This window comes from Chinchilla lanigera, unplaced genomic scaffold, assembly GCF_000276665.1.
Source record: "Chinchilla lanigera isolate Chin_1 unplaced genomic scaffold, ChiLan1.0 scaffold00058, whole genome shotgun sequence".
NCBI lineage: Eukaryota > Metazoa > Chordata > Mammalia > Rodentia > Chinchillidae > Chinchilla > Chinchilla lanigera.
Window position 1 is genome coordinate 8,657,188 of NW_004955459.1, and position 27,613 is coordinate 8,684,800.

Here is a 27,613-nt window from a genome sequence, read left to right on the forward strand (position 1 = left end):
TGCGCGGGGCCACCGGGCACCTTGGGTTCCCGGCGCGGCTCTCAGGTGACCGCGGTGTGCGCCGCCCGCGTCTCCGCAGGTTGCCGCGCCTCGCCCGCGCTCGGAGCTCCAGCCATGCTGTTCTGGCACACGCAGCCCGAGCACTACAACCAGCACAACTCGGGCAGCTACCTGCGGTAAGGGCCTTGCGCCCCTCCAGCCGCCCCGGCCCGATGGCGCGGCCCTGGGCGGGGTCGCGCCGTCCGACACCTAGGCGGAGAGGGGGCGCCCTCCGGGGCCCTGCGCCCGGCTGCGCGCCCTCTGGGGAGGTAGAGGGAGACCCACCCAGAGCCCCTCGTGGGGACCGATCGGAGGAGCCCGGGGGACCCGGCGCGCAGAGGGGATGGCCGGGTTGGGAATCTGGCGCCCGAGAGGGCCCCTCCCCGACGGCTCCCGGCCCGGGCGCACCTGCCGGCCGCGGCCTCCAGAGGCGTCCCCCTTCCGTGTCTCTTCTCACCCCGCTTTATGGGAGCGAAGAGAAAACTTCTGCCATCCGCGCGGGCCTGCCCTGAGAAGCTGTGCCCTGCTGCTTGCCCCTCTCTGAACCTAGCGCCCTTCAGGGGCCGGCGAGTGGGCCGGTGGTGGACGGGGAGGGCTCGGGAGGGGAGGCTGCCCTGCTCCAAGTGGTCTTGTTCTTGTTTGCCGAGGCTCGAACGCTTATTGCCCTTGATGGAAATCTTTCTTCTTCTGCAGGGATTTGACTAGTGCTCTTCAAAGGGAAAAGTAAGTCCTGCCTGTTTTGCAAAGTTCTCTACACCCCCCTCTTAGAAAGTAGGACCCCCATTTGCTTCAGTTCCAGGAAGATTTTTTTTTCCCCTTGTTGTGCAGCTGGCTGGTTACTAATGGGCAGTCATTTCACTTTCTGAACTCGCTGGAACCAGCTTTAGCCTGTCTTTATTTCTATCCTAGTCACAGTTTATTAAATGTCCCTAATTTAACCCAAAGGGCATTTGATGTGAGCTCAGGCAAAGTGAACTGTGAGGCTGAAGGCGTCTCAGGAACTGACGGCCCCAAAGCCATAGTTACCAACCCTTAGCGCTGCTTTTGGCTTCAAGAAGTTCCTCCTCCAATTTAGCATGACTACAGGTTATCATTCCAGTGTAGCTGTCCTCTCCAAAGGCCTCCCCCTTCCAGAAAGCAGAGGAACGAGTGGGTTTAACTGATATATCAGCCAGATTTTATTGACAGTGGTAGGAGATGGCAGAAAGTAGAAGGTCCTGAGGACTGTGGCCTCCCTGCAGACCCTGGTGGTGTCACCAAAGGGAAGCAGCTTTGGGGACACCAATCCCACCGAAAGGATGTTAATTTCTTGCAGAAGAATAAGGGTCTGCCCACTTAGAAAAAATGCTTCATCGATATTCTATAATGAACCCTAATAGAAAATGCTACCATGGGATGTTTTCACTGAAGTGCCCATTGCAGTTTTGTCTGAATTTAGTTTGTGGCCAGTAAGTATCTTGACATGCCTTAAAAATGACTTTGAAGGTGACCTTGAATTGGAGATGTGTGCAGTGTTTAAAGCTTCCTAGAGACCCAAGAGGTCCCATTAGGTAAGAGTTGTCCTCTTGCGTGAGAGGTACAGTTTGACATCCACTACCGAGATGTAGACTTGTCTGTGGAGTAGCGCTGGTACCTTTTTGGGCTGGTACTGTGTGAAGGGAGGAGGCCAAAAGTTGGGGGCGAAAGGTGCTATAAAGTCATCCTGGCTTGGGGGAGTGATTATGGGAAACCGTGGATGGTAAAGGTCCATAGTCTTTTTTTTCTTTTGGGATGCTGGGGATTGAATTCAACTTCGTGTGTGCAAGGCAAGTGGTGTTCCACTGAGCCACACTTCCAGCCTCACCTTTTTTTATGGGTCCGGAAGTGGAGTGGTCCGGTTAGCAAGGGCTCTTTCACCGAGCTACACCCCTGGCTCTTCTAGCTCTAGCTTTTTCAAATTTCATTTCTTGCTGATGGTCTTGCCTTCCCAGAGGTTGATCTCATAAAGGATAAGATAGGGGTCAGTGCATACATCCCTCACCCCACTACTCTAGAGAGGGGATCTTGTCCTTTTCCTTGGATTTTTTTTATATTTTTGGACTTTTTAAAAAATATTTTTGGACATTTTCACCCGGCAAAACTTCTGCAAGTTGTGTGACCTCCCCAGGGCAGTGGCCCTTACTCCCTTCTGTTTGATGTTCTGGTGACTTTTATTCCTTGTCAAATAAGGATGTCAGGCTTGAAGCAAGTTGCTGTTGAGTAATGGTTCTTAACCCCCTGAACCTCCCATCACTTTTTTTTTTTTTTAATTTAAAGGCAGGAGTGCATGGGTTATTAACTGAACATGGTCTGGACAAACATGGAGTTATGCAATCCCCAGGTGAGCAGGCCTGCCTGCTTCTCCGGTGTGTGTTCCTAGATAACCACAAGAGCTGGGAAAAGGAAAAAGGCACGCATGCTTCAGGGGAGCGAGGTCAGCCCCATGCTGTCCTCTGTGGGCAGCAGATGTGGCAGGGAAGCCTGCATAGGTAACCTTCCCGGCGTGCCCAAAGCCGGGCGTCTCCTCCTGAGTGCTGGTTAGCTGTTGTTGGGGTGTGTGTCGGTTTTGTATCTGAGAGACACACGTTTATGATGTGTTCAGAGGACAGACTGTGCCAGGGACGCTGTTTATGTAGTACAGTAGGGTCAGCTAGTCTGGTTCAAAACCTAGGACCCACAAAGGGAGGAGGGCTATCGGGATAGGGCGTGGCACTTTGTTATGCCACCTGTTTCTCTATAGTGCTCATAATTTAGAGGTCTTAAGCGAGTCTGTGCTGCTTGTAGTTGATCGTGTTCTCTTGTTGAGTGGGGTACACCTGAATTTCCAGCTACTTGGTAGACTGAGGCAGAAGGATCTCTTGAGCCCTGAAGTTTGGGGCCAGTTAGGCAATATGATGAGATGCTATCTTTTAAAAAGAAATTTAGAGACAAATAGCTCAGCTACATGCTGATGGGAGGCTGATTTTATTTTGATGCTGTGGGAGAGTTTTGTTTAGAGGTGGAAGAAAAGAATCCTTGAGCAACTGAAGACTTTTCACTTGGGTGAGAAAATTGACTTGAAACCCAGGTTCTTCCACCTCTTTTTGCATTTTGGAAAGATTGCTGTGAGCATTACTGCAGCAAGGATTATAGGCTCGTTGTCCCCTTTTCAGAAAGGGTGGAGGAAGACCTCAACGTGAGCGAGGGAAGCAAGCAAGTTTGCATGGGTTACAGAGTTCTGGAACAGTTTTAACTGGCCTAAGAATAACTAGTAAAGAGAAGAGTTGATTAAAAAATAAACATTGTTATCACTTATTATTGTGTCTTACTGGGGACTGATCCAGAGCCTTCACACTGAGCTACATCACTAATTTTTTTTTTTTTTTTTTTTTTTGAGACAGGGTCTCTATCAGGTATGCACCACTATGACGGGCTAAAAAAAATATTGTTCAGATTATTATTCTAAAAGTAAAACTTTGGGCCAGGATTATAGCTCAGCGGCATGGCACCTGCCTGGCAAGCACAAGGTCCTGAGTTTGATTCCCGGTATCAAAAAAAGAAAGAAAGAAGGAGGGAGGGAGGAAGGAAGGAAAGGAGGTAGGAAGGGAGGGAGGGAAGAAGGAAGGAAAGAAGACTTTATGAGTAGTCTTCTATGGACTGAAACCAAATGGCCTCAAAAGGCCACTTTATCGCTACTAGTCTCTCTGTCACTTAGGCTTTCTGGAGATAGCAGATAACTGCATTTTTACCTCCTAGACTTGATTGAGTAGATCTTGCCGGAGCCTGAGGGACCTTAGGATCCTGGAAGAGTGACTTCAAACACCTAGGAGGCTTGCGGCTGTGATCGACAATGCGCCAGTTGCCTTGCGTCTCTGACCAAGTCCAGCACCTTTGCTTGGCCTGCGGGAAGGGCTGCTTATAGCTGGTCCCTGACTGTCACTTCCTGTGTGTTGCAGTGATGTGCTTGCGCTGCCCATCTTCAAGCAGGAGGAGCCCCAGCTGTCCCCAGAGAACGGGGCCCGCCTGCCGCCCCTGCAGTACGTGCTGTGTGCTGCCACATCACCAGCGGTGAAGCTACATGAGGAGACCCTGACCTACCTCAACCAAGGTAGTGGCTGGAGCCCAGGCCAGGGGAGGACAGATGTGGGAGGATGGCCCTGACAATGGAGAGGTGATGTGGAAGGCCCAGCGGGGCCACATTTGTTGTTCCAGTAGGTGAGGGGCTGCTGGGGAAGGAGTACAGGCTCTGGTGTCAGACACAGGCTCAGGTTTCCCAGTTGTGGACTCTCCAAGTCTCACTGTCTTCATCTGAAAAATGGAAACATGGAAAGCCAGGCATGGTGGCTCATGTCTAGAATCCCAGCTACTCAGGAGGCTGAGGCAAGAGGATTGCTGGAGCACAGGAGGAAGCCGGGATGAGCCTGGGTAACATAATGAAACCTGTCTCCAAAGAAAGGAAGCCTCACTGTATTATGAGTGTAGGCCAGCAAACGTGTGGCTTGTGTCTTTGCTGCTCTATGGGTGGATACAATGCTTGGTGGCTGCTCCTGCTGTTTACTGGGCCTGCTACTGGTGACCTTCGAAGCATAGGCTGAGCACTGTTGGTTGACCAGGCCTGTCATGTGGCAGGGGTGCCAGGAAGGCCAGCCTGTGTCCTTGTACAGCACGGGGGCTGGGTTCCAGCCGCACCAGGCCAAGGCTCTTTGGGCCAGTGAGGATGAGATTGCTACCATGACTTGAGGGGATGAGCCTTGGAACTTGAATTCCTACTCCAACCGTTTGTGGCTCTGACTTTGAGTTCGTTGTCTTTTCTTTTTCCATGAGTGAAATGAGAAGCATAATTTCTTGTGAAGTTTAAAAAGTGGAAGGTAAGTGCAGCACCTGGCATGGTAGCGGCTGTTCTATTGTTGGTGCTCTGGTCAGAGCACACGGGCCGTGTCCCAGTGGGCGCTGTTTGTGTTGCAGCTGTGTCCGTGTGACTTGTGCTTTTCCTTCCCCGGGCATCAAGGCTTCTGTGCCGCCTGTTTACGTGGGAGGTGTGGGAGGGCTGTGGGCTCTGTGTGGGGAGGGTCGCACTGCTGTGGCGTCTCCTCTGCTGCGGGCAGCCGCCTCTGCTCTGTGGAACTTGGCCTCCTTTTGGGAAGCCGGCCGGGGTGGAAGTCCAGTGTGATCAGAAGGGTCTGTCGGCTGAACTCGCTGGCTCCTGAGCCAGGAGACGCTCTGGCTTTGCAGGTGGCTGTGGCCAGGCACATCATGTGGGCAGTGCTGTGGGCCTCTGTGGGTCTTGCCCAGCTAAGCTGTCAGCATCGGTGCCCGCCTCCGGGGATGGTCCTGAGGCCATGGCTTGTCACGCAGGCCGGGCCCATGGAGGCAGGTGACTGGCCCAGCACGACAGTGCCTCTGTCTCTGTGCTGTTTTTGCAGTGGCCCCTGCCCTTGTCCTTTTTCCTGTGGGGTTCTGCCGCCTTCTGGGTCTCTGCCATTTTCCTTAACCAGAGCAAAGGAATTGCATGGTGCTCTCAGAGGCTGCCAACCTGATGCTCCCGGCAACCTCCCATGGCACGGAGGTCTCACTGTGTGTCTGTGGTCATTACCTGCTCCCATTTGTGAGGTCATCAGCTGTGTTCTCTACACCCCTCTCCATTTTTTTTAGTTAGCCAGCTTGGGACAGGGTTTGGCAGTCAACATATTTGGTCTTTTAAAGGGTTTTGAAGAGAAGTTAGGGCGGGGAGTGCAGCTCAGTGTAGACATGCTTCCCTAGCATGTGTGACGGCCTGGGTTCCATCCCGGGACTACAAAATCAATATGTAAATGAATGCATTATCCTTTTAATATAGAGAGAAGAGGGAGAAAGCGGTACCCTATGGTGTCATCATCCTGTGTTAATTTCATGTATTTGCTTTACATTTATTTATTTATTTATTTAGTTTTTTTTTTTCAGTCCTAGGATGAAACCAATGCCTTGCCCATGCTAGGCAGCACTCTACCATCAAGCTGTAACCCCAGCCTAGAAGTGCATTTTAAATCTCCACAGTCAAGTCTGTCATTCTGGGCCGGGATGCGGCTCAGTGGTAAAGCCCATGCAAGGCTCTGGGTTTCACAGCTGCACCACAACAAACCAAACCAAAACAAAACAAAATTTTCATTCTGTTAAAGTGCTTGGAAGTGTGCCTGTCTGTCTTCAGACTAGTTTAATAGTTTTTGAAATTCCATTGAATGGTTTTTAAATTTTAACACTAAAATGCTTGAGGAATTTGTGGTACAACGTAAAGATCTAAGTTTCCTTATTTTTCTAAATAGCTAATGAACTAGTTGTTGCCTAATTTATCCTTTTCTCACTGGTTTAAAATATCACTTTGAAACATTTAAAAAACTATTGAAAAACTGTGAAATGTTAGGCCAGAAAGGGACTCTTGTTGATTCTTAACCCATTTCTTGTAGAACTCATTGTACTGTGCAAATTCATTCTTCCATTTGAGAGTACAAATTTCTTTAACTATTTTCTTGGCCATCCCCAATCATTTCTTCTCCTCCTCCTCTTTCTCCTGCTTTTTCTTGTGTTTGATATTAAACTTGGGGCCTCCCACATGCTAAGAATTATATTGAGTTCCACCTTCTCCCGTTTATTCATATAGATTGCTTTTACAGCCATTAAGATTTCATGCTGTACTTTTTTTGACCATTGAGGAAATCGTATGCTTAATACAATTTTCTTGCTTTTATTAAATATTATTCTTATAATAACATATTCCTTTATTATTAAAATATCTTAGATACTTAAAATGTCTGTGTGTTTTACTATTTCCTCTTGTTATTTAGGAAAGAATATTGTCATAACTTGGGGAGCAAATACACAATATAATTATTTTAGTGTCTTTCTCTCATAGAATAGAAATTTTGTGAGGCCCAAGCCTCGTCCCATTTATAACATTGCATCCCCAATTAAGTTTGATGCCTTGATAGTAGTAAATGCTCTATAACTACCTAGAAAATTATAAAAGTAGGGATGACTGCTTTTATTTTTTCTATCTCTATTTTTTTCTTTCTTTTGCTACTAGCAATAATGCTGTACTAGACATCTTTTTATTCTTAAAGTGCTAGGGATTGAACTCAGGGCCTTGCCTATGCAAGATAAGTCCTCTACCACCCAATTAGATCTTTTTTTTTTGGTACCAGGAATCAATTAAATTTTAAATTTTTAAACTTTATATTTTGAGACAAGGTCTCATTAAGTTGCCCAGACTGGGCTTTAACTTTGATCCCCCTGCCCCGGTCACCTGAGTAGCTAAGAATACAGTCCTGTGGTACCATGCTTTTTCAGCATATTTAAGTAGCCTATCTTTTATGTCATGTAACAAATACATTTTAATCCAATTTTAAAAAGTAGATTTGAACCTTGCGTGGTAGTATACATCTGTAGTCCTAGGTACTCAGGAGGCTGAGGCAGGAGAATCCCAAGTTTGAGGCCATCCTGGGCAACTTAGGAATTTAGTGAGACCCTATCTCAAAATAATGTTTTGAAAAAACTCATTCTCTCTTTCTCTTTTCCTCTCTTTCTTTCTCTCCCTTTCTCCCTCTCTTTGCTGAGGATGTTGCTTAGTGCTAAGTTCTTGCCTAGTTCTTGCACAAAGTTCTTGCCTAAGTTCTTGCACAAAGACCTGGGCTGTGCCTCTGGTACCGGGGGGGAATAAAGAAGATTTGACATAATTTAGAACATCGTTCAAGCCCTTTTCAGTTAATGGAAGTTTGCTATTCAGCTGTTGGTGTTTATTCGATTGGCTCTATGCTATTTAGTGGGCTATTTCTATGAGGCCATCATGCGTTCTTTTCTTTGTAGTGATGTGTTGAAAGTTCCCTTAAAACACGGGAACAACGCTGAATCTGTAAATCAGAAAGTTGTCAGCTGGACCTGGTGGCACAGGCCTGTAATCCCAGCACTCCCGGAGGCTGAGGTAGGAAGATCCCAAAGTCAAGCCCAACCTGGGTAATTTAGTGACTTAGCAAGATCCAAAATAAAAAAATATAAAGAAGCTGGAGATGTAGCTCAGTGCCAAGGCCCCGGGTTTAATCCCCAGTACTACTCAAAAAAAGTGTTTATGAAGCCACTGGACGCCAGTTTCTCAGCACGGTGTCCTGTCAGTGCCTGGACAAGGAGTGGCCTGGCTGATGTGTGTCACATTTGGGTGTCCATCTCTAAGCCCAGTGGCTAGTGCTGGACGTGGTGACGATGATTTGAAAACAAAGTATGTCCTTTTCCTCTGAAAGAAGTCTGTGTAAGGGGTGGATACCTGTTGGATGGAGGCTTGCAAGATCTCAGATAACTTTGTCAGTGGCTTAAGGTCACTGTGGAAGGTTCTTTCCTGAATGCTGAGAGCCTGAGGGAGAGGAGGAGAATGCCAGATAAGAAACAGCTTTGCGAGAATGATTTGCTATGGAGAAAGCTTTGATATATTCCACCAAAACCTTGAGTCTTAATTATATGAGTTTTTAAGGAGTCTTTTATTCATTCAAAAAATATTTTTTCGGTGATAGAGGAGGATGGTGACACAGAAATTAAAGCCCTTTGCAAAGGCTAGAACGGCTTGAAAGAGCAGACAGGGAGTGACGACTACTGAACACACTGTCCCAGAAAGCCTAAGGCTTGGGGTGAGTGGGCCTTGGAAAGTGAACAGTAGGAGTGATAAGGCTGGAGGCACCTAGACCAGGGACCCAGGGCTCTACCTGCTTCTCCAAAGATGGGTCCTGAGGCAGCCAGCCCAAGTTACTGAACCCTCCTTGCCTTATTGCTTACCTCTAAGATGTGGAAAATAAAATCTGTACAAAGTAGTTGGTACCATATGGATAAAATTTGTACAGCCAGGCATAGTGAGGCACACTATAATCCCAGCACTCTGGGAAGCAGAGGCAGGAGGATCACAAAATTCCAGCCCAACATGGGCAGTTTAGTGACTTGGTGAGACCCAGTCTCAAAACAAAATATAAGGACTGGGGATGTTGCTCAGTGTGAAGGTCCTGGGTTCAATCCCTGGCATCACTTGCACACACACGGAACTGGACAGTGTAGAGTGAGGTCCTGGTATTTGCTGAGGACTTACATTTCTGCCATTATTATTGATAAAGAGGAAACACTTCACTAATCTTGTACTGAAAGTTAACAATGACAATGAGTTGGGACTTTAGGATTTTTTTTACTATCTTTATTCTTTCTTTTTTCAGCTCAAAGATTAACAGAGCGTCAGCTCTAGGACTAAGAATGGTGGCTCTAGGACTAAGAATGGTGGCACCTCTTAAACTGAAAGACGGTAGCTTTGAAACAGATTAAAGGCAGAAAGACCTGCTTAACTTCTATCAGTTCTTCATTCCCCGCACACCCAGATAACAGACAAAACCCTTAGCAGACATTTCTTCAGTGGGGTGTTAAAATGCCATTTTAAAAGTTGTGTTTATAAAAAGCCCTGGGCTCTTTCACAGTATGAGCCTTAGGGTGATACTTCTGTGGTGAGTGCTTTAGGATTTGCACAGCACTTTCTTGTGTTTTCCCTGTCTCCCTCCCTCTCCCCCTCCCTCTCCCCCTCCCTCACTCCCTCCCTCACTCCCTCCCTCCCTTCATCCCTCTCTCTCTCCTTCCCTCCCCCTCCTTTGCTAGGAGGAGTGGAGCCCAGGGCCTCATGCCTGCTAGGCAAGGGCTCTACCCCTGAGTTACACACCCAGCTCTGATCTTTCCTTTTGCTTTATTCTCCCCAAATGTAGTATTCCCCAGGTGACAGTGGGAGGGAAGTGGATGAGATTTGCTGAGCCTCATCACACCACAGGGCAGGCCTGGGTCACTTCTGGAAGTGGCGGTGCCCTCTCTCCCCCAAGCCTTGCCCTGGCTAAAGGGTTCTAGGCGCAGCTGCTCTCTCTGGTCCTGCGGTACTGCTCTGAGGAATGGTGAGTGAGAGAGTGGGAATCAGTGTAGAGGCGCCTGCTGGAGTGGGGTGGGGAGAAAATGCTTCCTTAGGGAGAAGACCCCAGAACTGGTGGCTCCTACCCCACCCCTATGCCTCTCGGTGGCTGCAGCAGTCAGAGGCAGATAAGAGCCCCGGGTGGCCACTCCTGCTGTCCCAGCACTTAGAAGGAACAATGCTGTCTGTTTTTACCACTTCTCTGGGGAAATCGCTTAATCTCCAGGATTCAGGGTTTCCTCATCTGAAACCAGCAGGCAGTAGACAGTGGCCTGGAGAATGAAGTCAATGACAAATCTCCGGCAGACAGAAAGTCTCCACTTCACTTTTCCCTCTTCTCAGCCATATCAGTGACTGAATTTTTTTTAAAGAGTAGGAAGAATTTATTGAGAGAAAGAAAGCTGTCTGAGAGGGACAGACGGGGCCCCAGAAAGTGGGCTGCCCACCAGCTTGTGCTTCTCAAGGGTGAGCAAAGCCCCAGGGTGAGGTGCGTTTAAGGTGAGATAGAACTATAACCAATCGATAAGGTTGCAAGTATAACTGCTTAGGTAATATCGATCCAATGGCAAATCATAGGATGGGTGTGAGGTGGGACAAAATTATGGTCAAATAATATGCAAAAAGTATAGTCGCTTGGGTAATACTGATCAGACGGGGATCAAATGGGGAAACAAGAGTGACTGAGAATTTAAGGAATGAGGTGAAGGATGAGTCACTATCCTTGCTATCTTTTCCCTGTAGCTGAAGTTTTCCTTCCAGATTAATTTGTAACTTGCAGTTTAGGAGTATAAACTGGAGAAACCAAAACACCCTGAAGTGTATGACTTTAAAAATGCCTTCCTCCTTTTTATGACCACAAAAGTGATGCATGCTCGTTGTAACACAGAGCAGCTGGATGATATAGAAATATGTACTTTAAAATTTTTCATCATGCTGCTTTCTAGATTTTTCTTACTCTTTAATTAGCAAATACTTGTCTAGTTATATGGACACATGTACATATGCCTATGGGGGTGTATGTACCTTTTCTTATTTAAGAAAAATGTGATTACATTATATATACATGGTTTGACAACTGCTTTTTCCCCCCAAACAAAATAGCTCCAATTCTTTCCATGAGGTGTATTAAATAAAAAAGGGGGCCAGAGGTGTAGCTCAGTGATGGAGCACTGGCCTAGCGTGTGTGAGCCTTGGGATTCATCCCTAGTACCGGGGGTGAAAAGGCTGATCTTCTCTGGCTGCAATGTGGTCACTGCAAAGATGTGTTGTGCTTTGCCCTCTTGAGGAACAATAGGGTTGTTGCCATTTTTTCAGTCACACCCAGTGCGCTGGTGAGAATGCGTGTGTGTATAGTTTGTGGTTAATCAGGAGTGTGCATCTGTACAGGATAAACATCTACGCATTCGATCGCCAGCGCAGTATTTGGATAGGTGCTACTGTTGAAGTTGTATTTGTTTGTGTTTGTGTGAACAGGAGCTTTTATGGCTTGTATCTAGATGTCACCCCAAACCCTCGTGTGATCATAGGTGGGGCTTTTTGGGGTGGCTGGATCTAGGTTGTGTAGTGCTGGGATCAAGGCGGTCATGCTGGGATTGATTCATGGTGCAATGCTAGCATTAAGGTGTGAGATAAGAATATAATGGACAGAAAGGGCAGCTGTTGCTGTGTTTTGTCGCTTGCTTGCTGCCTCCTGCCTGCCCTGCTCTGCCATGGACTGTTTCTCTGCTGCCATCCCCCTCTGCTATGCCCACCCCGCCTTGGAGCCAGCCAATTATGAACTGAAACCTCTACAAACTGTGAGCTAAATAAAACTTTCCCCATTTAACTCTGAGTGTTGGGTATTTTGTCTCACCAGTGAGAACGTAAGATAGTAACTATGTGAATGTGTTTATTTCCTCCTCTCTGGCCTCTCCCCCGGCTCTGCCACACCTGGAATATATAGACACTCTGTTCCTACGGCTAAGTCGTTAAGTGAATTGGTGGCTAAATGATGAATTACATATAATATGTGCGTTTCAATATTCAGAACAAAGAAATGGTCAGAGGAAACTCCAGCTTGATGGCTTTGCTTTTATTTGCATAACTCGTAGTGCGGTACTGTAACGTAGAAGAGATCATAAAACTGCAGTACTGTACAGGAAAATCAGCAAGCATCACAGTGCTGCATATACAAGGTGTACTGTACAGAAACAAGACATTGAGGGTCTATAAACAAGACGCACAGAACTGTACAAAAAAAGACAGGTTGTAAGTGTGAGTATCGGAGTAGCGGATCAGGTTGTAAGTCTGAACAGTGTGCCTCTGTCGTAAGTCTAAAAGTGATTAACAGGTGGGTTGCTAATGAGGAATATTTGTAAACTCCTCGAAGGCAGAGAATGTGGTCTTTGTGTACACTGCTAGTCCTAACCCAGCACCTGGCAGAAATACACCTTTGAACAAGTGGAGAATGTCACTGCTTTTACCTTTGCCAAAACTTAACTCTAGGTAGTTTGTGGGGGAAAATATAAGGTAGTCTAGTTTTAAATTTTACTTCCTCAATGATGCTGGACATTTTTTTCATATTTTAATTATTATTTGTGCCTTTTATGTGATTTATCCATTTTTCAACTGGAAATGTCACCATTTTCTTATTTATTTGTAAGAGTTTTTTGCAGATTTTGGATTTCCTAATACACACTGGAAATCCAAATGCATTTTTTTCATTTCACTCATTTATAATTAATTTATGTACTTATTATTTCTTTGTTATAAGTTTTAAAAATAAATTGTTATGTGATCAGGGTTTGTTGGACTTCACCTTGTTTTTGTGCCTCATTTAAGAAAGAGCTTCTGCACTTGAATGTTTTAATAATGTACATCTGTTTTGATAGAAGAAACACTTTCCCCACACTGTAACACTTAGGCATTTATTCCGGCGTATAAGAAATGAAGTACCACTCAGCTCTACTCCTTTTTATACAGTCACTGCATTGTCTCACAGTTACTGAATGGATGCAGAATCTTCACAGAGTAGAATACTCTGTAGCCGTTAAAAAGAACAGATGCAGCGGCACACACCTTTTGTCCCAGGTACTTAGAGGGCTGAGGCAGGAGAATTCTTTGAGCCCATGAGTTCCAGCCCAGCCAGGCAATATAACTAGACCTTGCCTTCAAAAAAAAAAGTGCTGGGGGTGTGTAGCTCAGCGGTAGAGCATTCACCTAGACTGTGTGAGGCCCTGAGCTCCACCCCAGCACCACCACCAGAAAAAAAGCAAAATAAGAGCCTTCTGTATATTCATGAAAGAAATCCAGCTTTATAAGATAGCTACCTTCATTGTTAATTTTTAAAAAATCTTTCCACCTGAACGTGAACTTGAGAAAAGAAGTTAGATTGTTAAGGCTTTGTTAAATTGCTACATTATCTTGCTGGATTTTCTGTTCATTAATTGAAATCTACCATGCCCCACCTCCTAATAGCAAATCAGCCAGAAGTCCCCAAAATCCATTCGCCTTCCAAAAGCCCCACCTATGAGTGCATGAGGCTCTTGGGAGACATCTAGATGTAAACCATAACAGAACCCAAGTCAAAATATGAAATTCATTGTTTTTTGAAATTGGATCGCACTATTGACCTAGAACTGTTGGGCTCAGGTGATCCTCCTATCTCTCCCGCCCTAGTAGCTGGGACTCTAGATGTGTGCCACCATGCCTGGAAAACAGGAAATTCATGTGTTTCATATATGCTTTATACATGTAGCCTAAAGGAAACTTTGTACAATATTTTTAATGCACTTGTGTTTTATCTGACCTATCCAGTGAGGTCAGGTATGAAATTTTCTTGTGGTATCATGATGCTGCCCAGAAAGTTTTGGACATCACGGCAGTTGGGATTTTGGGTTAAGGATGTTCCACCTGTGTAATACTTACATGACCTAATTTCACAGGGTTCTATGAACTGGGAATGATCTATTTTTGAGAATTATATTAAAACCATCCAAACTCCGGAAGAATTCTAAAGGGGAAAGAGCTAGCCCAGAGATTACCTGGCCAAGTTGAATGTATTATAAAATGACGGAGCAGATCAAGCTCATAAAAGCCCCGGAGTCCAGCCAGACCTCCAGTGATACAGCTCTGGGTTTGGCACTGCTTAGTACAGATCCGCGGGGTGGTTCCACGTTTTCACTGGGCGATGCCATAGGCCTCTTCAACCCGGAACAGCTAAGTGAGTCTTCTCCATTTTCATCTCACGGGGTGATGATGATCACTCACAGAGGCGTCACAACTCTTCTAGACCCAAGACACTTGATCTGCCTGTTGGACCCAGGAGAAGTGTCCCATCCCTAATGCAAGCAGCTGCCGGCAGCCAGCACTACCGTAGTGAGAGGAGTAGGGGAGCTAAGCACAGTCAGCTCTGCCCCAGTGCCGTACAAATAGGATTACGGCTACCATGGCCCATCATATTTAAGGTCCAGGTACATCAAAGTGTTGCAGCCAGTGTTACTGTCCTGCTCCTAACTGTGGGCTGTTTCCTGTGGATGTTTGGAGGCAAGGAAGGTGAGGACTGAGTGCCCAGAAACCTGCTTTGCTCTTTGTTGCTTTTCTCTTTGAGGAGTGGGCTCCCGCCTCAGGTATCCAGGGCCGCTGCGCTATGGTTAGAATGATGAATTGGAAGTTGGACACGGTGGCTCCTGCTTGTAATCCCAGTGCTCTGGGAGGCCGAGGAAGCGGGGATAAATTCAGGTCCAGTTTGGACTACATAGCTAGACCCTGTTTAACAAAACAAAACAGAAAGAGTGACTGCTTGGGTGCATATGTGCAGGAGCCCTGCTCGAATGAAGAAGCGTTTTGGGTTTGTTGTGTTTTAAAGGAGCCCCTTCACACAAGTAGCTATCATGACTTCCCACCCTCTTCATTTCACAAGAGAAAGGAGGCAGCCCAGCGGAAATCCACAGCATTTCTGGGCCATACAGTCTGCCAGCAGCCACTGGGGTGAACCCAGGGGGCCTCACTGTGGTGAGCCCAGACCCTGGGCTGGACAGCTTATGGCCTATGATGGTCCCAGGGAGGACAAATGCTTCTTGGTGGTGGTTATAAACCGATACTCCTCCCTTACTTCCGGGACCCTGTGTCCCTGGGAGAGATCCCTACGGGATATTCTTCCTTGTGCAGCCATCCAGGAAAGAAGCTCATTGCCTAGGGTCGAGGCCCCCATCTGGCTATTTTCTGCTCTGCCCCTGCCTGTGTCTTACACAGGAATGTCCTTTGTATACCCTGAGGTTCGTCGCATCCAACCCCTCTAAATGATGGGGAAACTGAGGCCTGCTGTGTAGAATAGACTTGTCCCATACATGTATTGGGTTCCTGATGGTCTCTGGGAGTGCAGTGTGGGCCTCTTTCCAGAATGGTTTGAGGGTGGCACTTGGGTGCCCCAGGAGCACACGGTGGCTGCTGTAACTGGGCTGTGGAGGGACAGGGGTCTGTTTTCACTAAGCACACCAGCAGCTGGTCCTCGGTGTGCTATGCTTATGGGCAGCTGCACTGAGGGTGTGACAGGAGGCTTCGCTGTTCTCCACCTCCTTCTTCCGTAGGTAGAGAGGACTGGATGGTGCACACACATGGCCCTGCTCAGCTGTGGTTCTGCTTTGCAGATGGAGGACCTTTGCTGTTTCCAACCAGGAGCTCTCGACTGGGGACATCTGGGGGTGGGTGTTGGTCTTTTCTACTATCTTCAGCCTGTGACTGTGCCTGGAAACTCCTGTTACGTGGTCAGAGGAGCCTGACAGCTCTCGGAACTTGCAGAGTGGACAAGCGTGGATCTGTCCACTACTAACTGGAGGGGCCTTGGAAAACATCTCTACTCCCTTGCATCTAAAATGGCTATGGCCAGCACTACCTGAGCTGTGGAAGGTGCAGACCTTGGGTCTGTTGCTGAGAACACAGTCAGAACCTACCTGCAGATTACTAGGCGACTGTGAAAGTCATGAAATTAGAGAAGCATCGATCTGACCTTTTCACCTTCATCTTCTCATGTTATAAGTGGGTAAACTGAGGCCCAGAGAGTCTGTGTTACTGCCCCAGAACATGCAGAGGTACTTCTGTCTAGTCCCTCTTTTCTTTTTAAGACAGGTTTCTCACTGTGCACTGGTCTTGAACTCACTGTGTCCTCAAATTTGCAGCGATCCTTCTGCTGAGCTGAGTGCCAGCACTACAGTGTGTGCCACTATGCCTGGCTGATCTCTCCTTTTAAAACATTTAAAAAAAAAGTTTTATTAGGATATGGTTCACATACCATACAGTCTACTCACTGAAAGTATACTGTTCAGTGTTTTACAGTATAACCAATTAAACATACTAACCCATCACTGCAACTGATTTGAGAACATTTTTGTCCTTTCTAAAACAAACCTGCACCCATTAGCAGTCAGTCTCCATTCTCTCTCAGCCTATGCAATCCCTATTCTACTCCCTTTGTACTCAGAATAAATTCGCCTCTGCTGAGCATTTCGTAACAACGATATCATACAAATGTTGGTCTTTTGTGATGGGCTTCTTTCACTCAGTATCAAGTATTCAAGGCTCATCCATGTCGGGCACGTACAGAACATCACTCCTCTTTGTTGCTGAATAGTACTCCACTACGGGTGCCATGTTGGTTTATAGCATTCTCTAGTTGATGGACATTTGGGTTGTTCCACTTCTGGGCTGTTACATATAATGCTGCTGTGAACTTTTATGTATAACTCTGTGTGTGGTACTATGTTTTCATTTCTCTTGGGTCTATAGATAGGAGTGGAATTACAGGTTCAGCACTCACATGCTTGGTTACCTGGAACCCTGGCTTTCTCATTCCCCCACCTTGGCCTGACTTGGTTACAGACCCACCCGGACCGAGGGTGGGCCCAAGGGAGACACTGCTCCTTGCACCCTTTCTCTCTACTCTGCAGCCAGAGGCTGGGCTGGAGAAGCAGCTTGCTAAGAGAGTTCTTGGTGCCTGCACTTCTGGGCAGATAGGTGTGAGGGGGGCGAGGCAGTTTGGGCGCCTCATGCCCCCGCCCAGCTCACTGCTCCCCAGCCTGCCTGGGTGTGTGGAGCCCCAAGGAGAGGTGCCTGAGTCATAGTCCTGACTTCATCTGAGACTGGGATTCTACTCTTTTCTACCCTTTCCCCTACTAACTAACTTTCACAGGAGAGGTTTTTTTTGTTTGTTTGTTCTTTTTTTTTTTTACTTCATGTTTGAAATTTATTTTTCTGGCAAATTTATGCATTGACTTGCTACAGAACTGCAGGGCAGAAGGGTTTGGGGTACAACTGCTACCTTTGCCCAATGCCCAGCTGCTCCCCTTGCAGGCCACGGACGTCACCCTTTGCTCCATGTGTGTCTTCATGTGTGCGCAGGTAAAGGTGCAGGTCTCTTTCATCTTAAAGATGCAGATGAATGGTAGTGATGTGTGCATTTCAGGCTTCCGTGGCTGTCAGAAGAGCCCCCAAAGGTGAACCTGTTCACACCGCAGCCCCTTGTTGCACACCCTTGCCTGGGCTCTGTTATGGACTTTGCCAATGGGAGAGAGAGTAGTAACGTGTGTTTAAATTACACTTATTTAATGTGTCACGGCTACTAATGAAGTTAGGTCTTTTTTCATGTTTATATGCCCCCTTTTTCTCTTTCTTTGTTTCTTCCTTCCTTTCTTTTGTACTGGGGATTGGACCCAGAATCTTCACATTAAATTACATCCCTAACTCTTTTTTAATCTTTAAAACTTTGAGATAGGGTCTGCTAAGTCACTAAGTTACCCAGACTGGACTCAAACTTGTGATTCTTCTGCCTCTGCTTCCCAGAGTGCTAGGATTACTGTATGTGCATGTGTCATCATGCTTGGCTTTTTAAAATTTTGGGGGGAGTTAGGTTATTTGAGCAGCTTCTTCACTGCCTACTCTTCCTCTTCCTCATCCATTTATATTACAAGAGATCAAACCTAGGGCCTTGTGCATGCTAAGCAAGTGCTCTACTGCGGGACCCCATTCCCAGTATCTCCTGATGTTAAGACTGAGGTTAGACATTTCTGACAAAAATGCTACGGCAGTGGCGCAGTGGCCGTGACAGGGCATTATGTTGGAAATCATGACATGCTGTGTCTTACTGCTTGTCTTAGTTACTTTTCTGATTGCTGGGACAAAATACCTGACACCTAAAGTTAAAGGAGAAAAGGTTTGTAGAGGTGTCAGTCCTTAGTCGGCTGGCTCCCAGGCAGGGTGGCATAGCAGAGGGGCATCATGGAGCAGGCGGGAGGCGGCAGCAGGCAAGTAGAGAAACAGCAGAAGCAGCAGCCAGCCTGACTTTATATTACATCGAGGCCACAAACTTTTTGGGTGGTGCCACCCAAACCCAGGTGTTCAGAGACTATGGTGATAGCTTGAATTCCCTCAAACTTTTGCCTGATTTTAGTATTCACTGGTGGATCTTAGCTACACCAGTAATTACCATATGGTAGGTACCCTTAATCCTAGCATCACACCCTTGATCCACACTCACACACCCTAATCCAGCCACCTTGGAAATTCTCCACCAGTGGGTGCTTGAGGCTTTGGGGAGACATCTAGACATTAACACTGCTGTTTCCTTACTGCTGGGTGACTGAGTTAAAATACTGTCTGCCAGATTTTACTAGTATAAAGTTACCTGTCCTTCTTTGTATGTAATAAATATCTTGAGCCGGGTATAATGGTGCTTGTCTGTAGTCTTAGCTCCTGGGAGAGTGGGGCTGAGATAGGAGGATCTCTTGAGTCCAGAGGTTTAAGAACTGCCTGGGCAACAGGGGCCCAGGCTCCAAAAATGAAGTAAAAATAATTCTTTGACAGGGGGAGGTGTTCAGCTTGAATTCCCTCAAACTTTTGCCTGATTTTAGTATTCACTGCTGGATCTTGGCTATACCAGTTGTTACCACAGTGTTTGCCTAATGGTAACTTTCTACTGATTTCTCTCTTTTTTCTACATTTGTATTTGGTATCACTTATTTATTATATCAATATGACTCATGGATATTTATTTTATCATGTGGGTTGACATTCAGTACTATTATTTATTTTGTTGGTTATTGTTCAACTGTGGCCATTGGGAGCCCCTTGTGGTTAGATCCTCCATCTCTTCTTCTATTTCTTTGAGCATTCATGTCCTCACCTTATGGACTATGAGATGCTTCAGGTTCCCCTGGTGTTTTCTCTGCCCTGATCCTACAAGGAATCTCCAGGATGTGGTTTACTCTTTTAAACACACAGACTTACTATCTTGCAAATATTTGCTAGGATCCTCATGTCCCAGTCATGCCTGTCCATGACATTCATGGGCAGCTGTGGAAGGTTATGTACATGTCCAGGGTTATCCGGCCATGGTCCCTCGTGATTGGGTTTGGGTCTGTTGATGGTGGAACCTTTTCCCAGCAACATGTAGTCTCCTGATTGTATGCCTGTGCCACTTGCACAAGCACTTGCACAATAGCACACAAAGCAAACACGAGACAAACTACACATGCCGGGCACCGTGGGTGCAGTATTGTGCTTTCTGTGTTTGGCATTCTTATAGGACCATTGGCATCCTGCCCTCTTTTCTATGGGCAATGATGGCCTCCATTATGTTTTATGTGGCATTAATGACCCAAACCAGCAACTGTTGGAAAGTAAACAACCTGTAAATCTTGGCTGGCCTAGGCAATTGCCTCCTGTTATTGGGAACACTGTGATCTGGGCAAGAGGCCCTGCTCTGGGTTCTGCCCGCTGGGCAGAGCCACTCTGGCGCGTCCATGCCACTCTGCAGGAGCACCTGGTGGGCACAGCCCAAGGGCAGGCCAAATGGCACGGGCTACTCTGGGCAGCACTGTGGCCTTAGCAGCTGACCTCTGGGAGATAGTCGGGTGGCCTTGTGGAGTCCCTTCCTGGTGGTGCATCTCAGCTTGGCTGCCTCCTGGCTCTGTGACCTTAGGAGACCGGGTCACTTAGAGCGAAATGATGGCTGAAGGAAAGTTTATTGATGTGCAGTGACCAGCTCTTGGGGAGCATGTTCCTTGCCTAGCTGTTTGGAAGTGCTGTTGGTGACCTATGCTTGTAGAGTACTGTCTGGTGCTGGGCCGGAAGTACATCGTCTCATTTAATCCTCTCAGCAGCTCTGCAGAGAACATTGTACACATGGTGAGAGTGAGATGCAGGGGGGTTAAGAACTTGTCTTTGGGGGATGGAGCTATAGCTCAGTGTTTGCCTAGCACACTGGAGGTCCTCTGTTCAATTCTCCATGCTGCCAAAAAACAAAACAACAAAACACTTGTTCTTGGTCATGTAGCTGGATCCTGGGAAGGTGTGTTCTCAGCCCCTTGTACCCGCCCTGGCAGCTGCTCCCTCCTCCCTTCTTGTCCTGGTCCAGGCTACGGGCACTAAGTCTTTGGGCTAATTTTCAGCGTGATCCTGTACAAATTGCTAACCCTCTAGGCCTTCATTCCCTCTTCAAAATAGGCATAGTCTTATTGTACTGCGGCTCCTTCAGGGTGGTCTCCCAGCAAGACTCTGGATTGGAAGGACCTCCCTCTGCCTTTCTGACATGATTTGCATGTTTGTGTCTATTAACTAAACTCTTCCCCAAATGCTCACCTCTCTAATTGGCTCCTGGATACCAGCCTAGCCCGGGGAGAATAAATAGCAGTCACTGTTGTGGGCATACACTCTGAAGTACCTGTTCCTCTTTTGTTTTATACGTTTTTCAAATTCACAGGCAATACATTTTGATTGTTTATATTCCTACTTTTTTGAGCTGTATGTAGTTTAAAAGGGAAAGATGCTTCTCTACTCACTGTTGGATGTACATATCAGACTCATAAATGTAGAGGTATGTGTATATCTTAGAAATTTATTTTTGTTTCTAACGCAGAGCCTCAAAAATGGTAGGTAAGCACTTTGCAGTATATAAAGCTTATTTTAAAAGATGAGCAGTCACGTCATGTGCATGTTTTTAGTGTCTTGCTTTAATTTTAAATGTCAAACTATGGAAGAATTAAAAAGTTAATATGGTGAATTTCTGTGTACCTTTTATCAAATTTACCAACTTCTTAATCTTTTGCCATATTTGTTTTACCTCTCTCGTACATACACATATATACTTTTAACACACACATGGATGCAAATATAGATATGTATATGTCTATGTATATTTCTGTATTTGTACATCTATATGTAGGTAAGGATGGCTATAGATATATTGATTATAGATCTTGCTATCATCTGTATTTTTCCCTTTCTGAATCATTTGAGAGTTGTAGACAACGTAGTCCTTTATTCCTAAATTCTACATATTGTGTATTTCCCAAGAAAAAGGATTTATTTATGTATTTATTTATTTAGAGACAGGCTCTCACTGTGCAGCTCAGGCTAGCTTTGAACTCACTATGTAGCCCAGGCTGCCCTTGAACTCAAAGTGATCTTCCTGACTCAACCTTTCAAGTGCTGGGATTACAGGCTTGCACCACCATGCCCAGCTAAAAAAGGACTTTTTAAGAGACATACCACAATTCCACTACAAAGCTCAGGAAACATTGACATGATATCATTACCTATCATAGAACTGTATTACTGTAATGCCAGTTATTCTGATAATGTCTCTCTTTTTTGGCTCTATTAGAGATCGAACCCAGGGCTTTGTGCATGGTAGGCGAGTGCTGCACCACTGAGCTGCATCCCGAGCACCGATAGTGTCTTATTTTATAGCAAGTTTTTGTGATGACTCAAGAGCAGTCCAGGATGAGGTGTTGTGCTTAGTTTTGTCTTCAGCGGCTTTACGCCGACCCTTCTCAGCCCCTCTGTGTCTGCTATAGCAGTGATTGTTGTGAAGGGCCTAGGCCAGATGACTGCAGGCTGCCTCCCTTTGTGATTACCTGATGTTCCCTCAGGGTTAGATACAGGCTGTGCCCTTTGGGCAGGGTAATAAGTATGTAACATTGTCTTTCCTCATACTCCACCCCAAGAGGCACAGGCTACTAACCTGGCTGCCTGAGAGGAGACATGTAGAATACCTGGTTCTCAGCAATGGCTGCAGAGTATTCCATGATTCTGTAGTAACATGATCATGGCCCACAGAGGTCATTTCCAGTGCTTGGCTGTCCCAGTACTGCTGCATTGAGCAGCCTTGCACAAATACTTTTAGCACCTGTGCTGGCAGTTCTGCAGACTGGAGTCCCGGCAATGGGGTGGCTGGCGGGTAGGCTGTGTGCATTGTTCGTGTTGATAAGCTGTATGTCTGATCTCCCTTTCCAACATGTGTTAGGCAGAGACACATTGTTCCACATCTTGTCCTGGAGGGACGTTAACAGTCTGTTTTATATAAACGCAGACCTGACAGATGCTCAGGTGTTGCACTGTTCTCCTTTGGCATCTTTAATCCCACGTGAGGGTGAGCAGGATTTCATGCTCTTCTTGGTTGGCTGACTAGCTCCAGCTCTCTTATTGAGTGTACTGAGTGTCAGGCTTGGCCGCTATTAAATAAAACCCTGTCGCCTGCGAGTGCAGTAGCAGGCACTGAGGCTGTAAAGGGACTCGGTTTGGGGCAGCTGGAGGAGCTGTGATGTATGTCCTCATGATGGGAAATTGGGCAGAGGGGCAGAGTGCTAAAGGAAGGGAGGAAGGAAGAAGCCAACAGCAAGGTAGGATTATGTGAAAATGTTCAGAACTCAGCTGGGCCCATTCTTTCCTGGACGGTCTGTGGCTGCCTCTTTGTTACAGGGGCAGAGTGGCTGCGACAGAGATCCTTGGTCCACAAAGCTGAAAATTACTCCTATCTGGCACTTTATGGGAAAATCTTGCTGTTGCCTGGGCTAGAGAGAAGGGATGGGATATAATGGGTTGCTCAGGGGAAGAGGAAGAAAACAAGATTTACTGAGCAGCTGTGTGGGGCAAGGCACGATGCCCAATGCAAGACACAGGTATTTTACTTTGTCTCCTGTCCCTGTCCTTGAGCCCGTTGCTCCCAAGCGGGCGGAGGGAGGAAGGGCCAGGGCATAGGGTCTGCGCACCTCCCTGAAGTTGGGGTAGAGGAAGTTCGGTGGCACAGGCCAGGCCTCTTTGGGCAGGTTCCAAGCCATCCTTCCTGGGTGGTGGTGGTGTGTGGCATAAGTTTAGCTGAGGAGCCTTCACCCCTCCCCAGGGAGGGACAGAGTGGCCTGGAGTCCCTGGGCTGAAGCAGGGAGGGGTCACCAGCGCTCAGCTCACACTGCCAGTGGGTGGGGTGAGAGGCTGCCTCAGCTCCTGCTATCCTTCCCAGGTCACCTTGGTTCCTGGGTTGGGCTGCAGCCACCTGCCAAGGGCTAGTTTACACCACAGAATGACCTGGGGCTCTTTCCCTGCTAGTGGTTACAAGGCCTTTACAGTTTGAAAGCAGAGGATTGGGCCAGCTCTTTGGAAGATTTGCCTCGAAGCCTTTTTCCAGTGCCACACACCCCGTCTGGTTCTCGTCTGGTTCTTGGCTATTTCCTCCTGCCCATGCCAGGATCCTTCCGAGCCCCACATGTTCCGCTGGCTGTGCCTTGTGTTTTAAGTCCTAGTGTGGCCCGTATTTTGGAGATGGCAGAAACCAGTGGCCTGTAAGTGAGCAACGCTCCACATGTGAGTGCTCGGCCGGTTTCCAAGTGGCTGTAGCACATGGGTAGCTGCTATGTATGTGTTCATAGTTGCCACTTACTTAGGGGTGTAATTATGCTTTTCTACATGAAGATGTGATCTAGAAATTTAAGTTTAAAAGTGAGTTGATTAACTAAAATAGACTTATCAGGGTGCAGTGGGTACGGGGTGCTATGTGAATGAGTATGGTGTTACGTGTGAACCTAATGTGTAGCTGCCAATGACGTCAGGGGCGCAGTGAGCACGGTCCCAGGGACATCCCCTCTTGGATGGGGCTGCCGAGTCAGAAACACAGAACCATAGTGCAACACACAGTGGCATCTGCTGCAATTTCTGTGTGTGTGTGTGTGTGTGAGAGAGAGAGAGAGAGAGAGAGAGAGAGAGAGAGAGAGAGACAGATACAGTGATACCTTGGTTGTCGAACAGCTCCAAGCTCAAGCTTTCCACTACTCAAACAGCAAAATTTGAAAAAAAAAAAAAATCTCCTTGGTCTTCTTTACTTTGCTCAAGAGTCAACTGAAAATCCAACTTGAGAAAACCTGTATGGGCTGAGAGTGAGTCAGGCGCCATGTGTTGTGTGGACACTGAGGGGTGCTGCTTCAGTCTAAGTGCCCCTCTTGCTCAGACAGCAGGTAGTGCTTGTGTTAGTGTGTTCAAACATCTGTCACTGTTCTTTTCTTTCTTTTTTTTTTTTTTTTTTTGTTTTGTTTTTTGGTTTTTCTCCGGTACCGGGAACCGAACTCACGACCTTGTGCTTGCCAGGCAGGCGCTTTGCCGCTGAGCTAAATCCCCAGCCCCTTGTCACTGTTCTTTTCACATGTGCTTTATTTGCATAAAATATCATGAGCATGGCTCCAAAGACAGTGACACCAGCAGTAACGCGAAGAGGAAAACTGAGAGAACCATGATAGAGTTAAAGAAATCATTGTAAAATTTGCTCAAGTCCTGGAAAAACAAATGTATAAGTATAACTTTTGGGTCTCAGAACCAGTGCTTTGATTTTCCATTACTTCTAATGGGAAAAATATATTCAGTTCTTAAACTTTTCAGTGTTCAAACATGAATTTTGATCAAATTGAGTGACAACAAAGGTGTCACTATATTTGGAATTCAGATTTAAGACAATGAACACCCACATGCCTAATACAGTTTTTTCAGCTTTGCCAAATTTGCTTCCAATTTTAACTCTTTCTAACCCTATTGCCTTAACACTGTCTGAAATGAAGCTGATGTTATAAATAAAACTGGTGTTGGTAATTCCTGTTTGTGTTCTGAAATTTTTATTCTGTGCCTATTTAGCTATAAAAAAGAACTGTCTCATTTTTTACGTCTTTAAACTTTTTTGTGAATTTCCTATATACCACTGTGTACCTAATTTGTTTAATGTTGTTTCTTTTTTGGATTTTTCTTACTGATTTGTAGGGTTTTTGAAAAACAATTTGTATATATATTAGATATACCGGTCCATGTGGATTTGTTGACTAAAAATTATCTTCTTCCAGTCTGGAACTTTTTCTAGACTGTGCTTTTACCAGAAGACCCAAATTTTAATGAAAAATTTCCTTTTTATGATTTGCACATTTGTCTTCAGTTTAAGAAATTCTTCTCTACCCCACCACCATAATCTCATGTGTTAAGGTCTTGCTTTCATATTTGCATCTTTCATTCACCTAGAATTAATTTACAAATTAATTACCGGGTGAAGTGTCCCACACTATTGGAAAAAGATGGACTACCTTTTTTCTCACTATCATATAGCAAATGTGCACATATGTAAGTCTAATCTGGGCTTGTCTTGCTTGTTGGTGGGTCTGTGTGTCTTCGTGCCAAACAGAACACAGTTTTAGTTGCCACAGCTTTACTTGGTCTTGTGAACGTACTCAGTCTTGTGAACATACTGTACGCATGGAACCATGTGGCCCAGGAGACCTGTCCATCACAAGCAAGTGCATGGCACAGTGTGGTCACCTGGTCCACCTCAGTTCAGAGTCAGGGATTTGAAGTAGAAGGGAAGGGGAAGGTTATGTGTGTGGAAGAGGGTCATGGCATAAAATGAGTATCAGGAAATTCAGGTGGAATATAATGGCCAGCCTCTTGCCATCCCGGAGTCAGGTGGGACCTATGCCACAGGTGTACATCCTGTAGGTGCCTTGTGGGTATGACGTGGTGGTCTGGTAGCTCAGTCTTAGGAGTGAGACAGATCCTAACTTGATCTTTAACAGACACCTACCCTCTTTGCAATTTAATTTCCCCAATATAAAGTGGACAGCCGTAGGTTTTCCTCCTAGGATTATTGAGAGGACTAAGTGAGAAACTGCAGATGAGGAGCTGAGCCGTGTACTGGCCCAGAGCAGGGTGGCATATATGGTATAGGGGGTTATGCTGACCTACTTTTAAATTCTAAGAGCAACTTTTTTCCTTTTTTTTTTGCACTGCTGGAATGGAACGCAGTGCCTGAGGCATCTTACATGCTAGTCAAGCACTCTATCCCTGAGCTATACCCCTAACCTTTTTGTTTTTAAATTTCTCTAGATTTCACAGTTCTGAAATCAGAACAGATTTAGAACTTTCTTTTTGTTTGTTTGTTTGTTTTTTGAGACAGGGTCTTGCCATATAGTTCAGGCTACCCTTGAACTCACTGTGACCCTTCTGTCTCAGCCTCCTGAGTGCTGGGATTATGCCTGGCTAGAACTTTTACTATGTCCTGTAGTGGTTTTTCCCCTCTCCTCTCAAATCACTGTTTGGAATTTGGGAAACAAACAGAAAAGATGTTCACTTGCGGGGGAGTTACACAGTGATGCCCTGGAGACTGACCTGAGGGAGAGTGCAGGGGGAGCAGGTGCCTTGCAGAAAGGAGAGGGCAAAAGAGAATCTGTGCCCGGAGGTAGGATCTGGCATAGTGTGGTAGGTGCTGGAAGCAGACTTAGATTCCATGCCTACCTGAGTGACCTTTCTCTAGTCAGGTAACCTCTCTGGGCCTCTGCTTCCTCCTGTCCAGGGGCCATCTCAGTACTAAATGCCACTCTTAATTCATCCTGGGGCTCTGATGAGTCAGTACCCGAGTGGTACCCTAGGGCAGTTTGGCTTACATGCCCTGGATAGTGGCCTTCTGGATGGCACTGTGTAGTGTGAGGAAGTTGGTGCGGTCACAGTGTGTTGTCCTTGAGGCAGGCACGGGCAGGAAGAGGTGGGGAGGGCAGTGTAGCTGGGGCAGGGCCTAAGCAAGGGCCAAGGGAAGATGGTGCTGCTGGAGAAGGTTCGGTCCTACAGCCCTCATCCAGGATCACGCCCCAGCAGATGAGCAAGGTCGTGGAAGCTGAATATCCCAGGGTCGTGGGCGCTACTCGGCTTGACCAGCAGCCTTTTGGGCTTGATGGGAGCCACGGCCTGTGCCTTGTGAAGCCTGGATTATGTGTGTTCTGTGCAGCAGTGCACCATTTGGCACCTAGGTCTCACTCAGTAGTTCTGCCCCTTAGGCGGGTGGAAAGGGCTCTCTGGGGACAGGCAGTGCCCCTCTGCCTGGCCTGAGTTGCGGTTGCCCGCAGAGCCTGGGGTCAGTACTAATTGGCCCCCTGGGGCACCTGTAAACTCACATAATGACCACTTGGCCCTTGGGCCTCTGCCAGCGCCATCTGCATTCTTCATCAGGAAAGGCGGGGAACACTGGAAAAACCAGTTAGGGTGTGTAAGGCTCTTTTTACGTCCATGGCAAGGGTGTACTGGACTCTTGGTTTAGAAGCCCAGAAATGTATCTAAAAATCTGCCTCTTTCAGAAAGTTGCCCTTCTGATTAGGCCATCACCACCCTTTCAAGGCAGGCAGGTGGGCAGCATGAGGGTTTGGAGTGTTGGGGTGTATGGCACCTAGCCATCCCCCTGAACAAGCTGGCATGGTGTGCATGTGCACAGAACATGTGCCAGTCATGTCGTAAGGTAACTGCAGACTCAGACGGGGCTGGCCGCACGGCCCTATCTGCGTGTGGCCAGCATCGTGTCCAGGCCTCGAGAGA

General features: G+C 46.7%; 1 protein-coding gene across 2 annotated transcripts in view; it reads left to right on the forward strand.

Annotated features, from left to right (window-relative positions):
• Positions 1-27,613, forward strand: part of Tfcp2l1 (transcription factor CP2-like 1) — a 59,691-nt gene continuing 32,078 nt past the window's right edge. Inside the window, exons 1-3 of one of the 2 annotated variants that reach the window (XM_005397647.2) lie at positions 1-176; positions 733-762; positions 3,993-4,144. In XM_005397647.2, the coding sequence (XP_005397704.1) occupies positions 115-176; positions 733-762; positions 3,993-4,144 (244 nt within the window). In that variant the 5' untranslated portion in view covers positions 1-114. The remainder of the gene's footprint in view (positions 177-732; positions 763-3,992; positions 4,145-27,613) is intronic. The other variant, XM_005397648.2, reaches the window with a different exon arrangement.